This window comes from Coregonus clupeaformis, unplaced genomic scaffold, assembly GCF_020615455.1.
Source record: "Coregonus clupeaformis isolate EN_2021a unplaced genomic scaffold, ASM2061545v1 scaf2920, whole genome shotgun sequence".
Classification (NCBI taxonomy): Eukaryota; Metazoa; Chordata; class Actinopteri; order Salmoniformes; family Salmonidae; genus Coregonus; species Coregonus clupeaformis.
In genome coordinates, this window is record NW_025536374.1 from 56,967 (window position 1) to 59,961 (window position 2,995).

At 41.7% G+C, this 2,995-nt stretch overlaps 1 protein-coding gene across 1 annotated transcript; it reads left to right on the forward strand.

Annotated features, from left to right (window-relative positions):
* Window positions 1-727: 727 nt before the first annotated feature.
* Window positions 728-2,313, forward strand: LOC123489267 (cytoplasmic dynein 1 light intermediate chain 2-like; the record flags this gene model as incomplete). Its single annotated transcript, XM_045219943.1, has 4 exons — window positions 728-861; window positions 1,625-1,698; window positions 1,871-1,987; window positions 2,083-2,313. Coding segments are annotated over exons 1-4 (517 nt in total), but the record flags the coding sequence as incomplete, so codon positions are not given.
* Window positions 2,314-2,995: the final 682 nt, after the last annotated feature.

The window sequence follows — 2,995 nt, forward strand, 5'->3', positions numbered from 1 at the left end:
ATGATTCCACTAGGTGGCATCACTTTACCTGTCTGCTATACGGTCTACTCTATGGTCTGCTCTGCTGCGCCAGTTCTGCTACAACCGCTATAACATCTGCTAAAACTAGCTTTTCTTTGGTCTAGCAACTGTTGCGCGGCCAGCTCTTTCCACCCCAAACTTACCCAAACGTATTATGGCCTAGCTGCACAACTGATCCTGGACCAGTTGTTAAGTGTACAACGTCCAATATAAAAAGAAGTCAGTCAACCTTGCAGGATGACATCATGCAAGCCAACGCATACTGAGCTCTCTGTTATTATGCCTGATCACAATTAGCCTACACAACACTTTCATGGTAACTTGTTGTTTTACTTTGTCTTATTTTTTTCCCTTTTAATGTTTACAGTAAATAATTGAGTAAATAATTATGATATAATCAGATGTAGTTTTTGGAAAGAGGCTGTCTGTAGGTGCACTCGGTTTAGTATGCGCAAAATATTGTACACTAGCCCACTTCAGATATTTTGATTGGGCCACAGAAAAAGAGCGAGGTATTGAGTATTATCACCATAAGTTACCATCAGCTTTGACCCATTGTCTGTATCTGGTGCTTGATTGATAGCAAGATGTGGTAGGTATGATGTGTTGTTTAGCTATAGATTTTGAACCGTCAATGCTGAGCCGTACTCCGGGATTTGATGCGTTGTAAATCGTGTGCACACAGTTTTAACACGGTCCTAGGGCGCCCAAGTCGTGCCTCTCTCTTTGTGGCTGTAGAAAGAAGATGGCTCCCGTTCTGGAGAAGAAGTTCCTGGGCGCAGCCGGGGCAGGCGACACTATGGAAAATAGCAACGAAGACGAGGAAGGACAAAACCTATGGCAAGTTCAAGTACTCGTGATTTACAATGTGTTATTTTCTGTAACGGAAAAGCTTTTTTTCTAACTTGTTTAATGTGCTTTGTCACTGCCGGGTGCTCTCATCAAAACGGTCCCGGATGCCTTCAAAACAGTTAACTAGCTAACGTAGTTACGATAACAAACGTTCGCTAGTCTACACAACTTCGCTTTAGCTAGTTAGTGTAGCTACATAACTAACCAGTTACAATAACAAACGAGCCAAACTTATAGATAACTAGGCTAGCTAACCAATATTCACACCAAATAAATATTACTAGCAGGCGCGTTAGTTAGCTAACTAACTAGCCAAGTTATTGTCGTCTGATTGTGCAGGACCAAAGAATGTAGTTAGCTAACGTTAACTAGCTTAGCCACATTAATTTTTGGTCATTGATAATTACAGTTACAGCTACATAACTAGCTATGTTTTAATATTGCCAAGCCAGTCAAACTTATTTTATAAAATGTACAAAATTAAGAAACTATATAGCTAGCTAGCTAGCTATGATCAGTGACAGGTGACTCACGTTAACGTTACCTGGGTGACTTGGCACCTGGCAAGTTGATGCTGACACTCAAAAGCTTATTTGACAAGGTAGGCTAATTACCATAACAAGTGATAGTTAGCTAACGGTTTTGGTAGCCAGACAGACACCTACCAGTAGGCTATGTGTTAGGCCTAGGCTACTTCATTTCATCATGTGATAGCTAGCTATCAATCTAATTGCATTGTTATTTCCTTCAGGACTTCAATACTCAGTGAGGTTTCAACACGTTCAAGTTCTAAGTTGCCATCCGGGAAGAACATATTGGTGTTTGGTAAGTGCATATCCATAGCCTTCAGTAACTTTTAATTACGCCGAAAGGGTGAAGTAGCTTATTTTCAGGAGAGGTTGCATATAAAGTTATACAGATAAATGTTGTCTTAAGTAAAATCAACCAAATCATAACAATAACATGACAATAAACCATTTATGCGGAAATGTTTCAGGTGAGGATGGGTCAGGAAAGACAACGATTATGGCAAAACTCCAAGGAGCAGAGCATAGTAAGAAAGGAAGAGGCCTGGAGTATCTGTATTTGAATGTCCACGATGAGGACATAGATGGTAAGTTCCCTGTGTCAGTGGAAAAAAATGCAAGTGTACATGGGTTAGGCTACATGTTATTTTTCGCGTGACCGTAAATCTCTGAATTTTTGCAGACCTTACACGCTGTAACGTGTGGATCCTGGATGGGGACTTGTATCACAAAGGCCTGCTAAAGTTTGCAGTGACAGCAGAGTCGCTGAACGACAGCTTGGCAGTGTTTGTGGCAGACATGTCAAGACCCTGGACCATCATGGAGTCGCTCCAGAAGTGGGCCAGCGTGCTGCGTGATCATGTGGACAAGCTCAAGATCCCACCGGAGGAGATGAGAGAGATGGAGCTGAGGAGTAAGTAGTGCTGAATCATCTACTTCCCGTTGGCTGCTGCGACAAAGTGTCTGTGAGGTTGATTGTCCAAGCAAAGGCCAGTCCTAACATTGAGCTGTGTTTGTTTAGCAGTCAGACAGTGGAGGTGATGATAATTGCTGCCCTTTATGTTGCGAGATGCTTGTTGCTTGTGGAGCTGATGGCATGGTTTAGTTTGGCAAGTGTCTGCAGCATAGTGAACATCCCAGACAGAGCCAACGAGATGGATGCTTACATAACAGATTTAGGCAACAGTTTGGATGATGGCTGGTTTTTCATTTAAACTAAAAGGAAGGGCAGTACAAAGCACAGACACTGAAGTATAAAATTACACATTGTCATCAGAAAGGCCCATGATTATCAGCTGTGTTCAGTCATGATGACCAAAAGCCTGCTCTGTTGATCACTCCTGATAATTTTAGAAATGATCATGAAGTGCTCTTTTGTGTTCTGAAGTTGCATGCTCTTACAAGAGCCTGGGGTTATCTGACATTCTCTTGATCAGGCTGTCTGTAAAGGTTACTCTAGTTGGAGATGCTTTAGAGATTGGTTTGATTTTGCGTTCCAAAACTAAACCAATGCCATGTTTAATGTGCTCATATAGTTGTAGTGGATAGGTTCACTATTGTTTTTGTGATCAATCCACTGTAGGCCTATGACTACT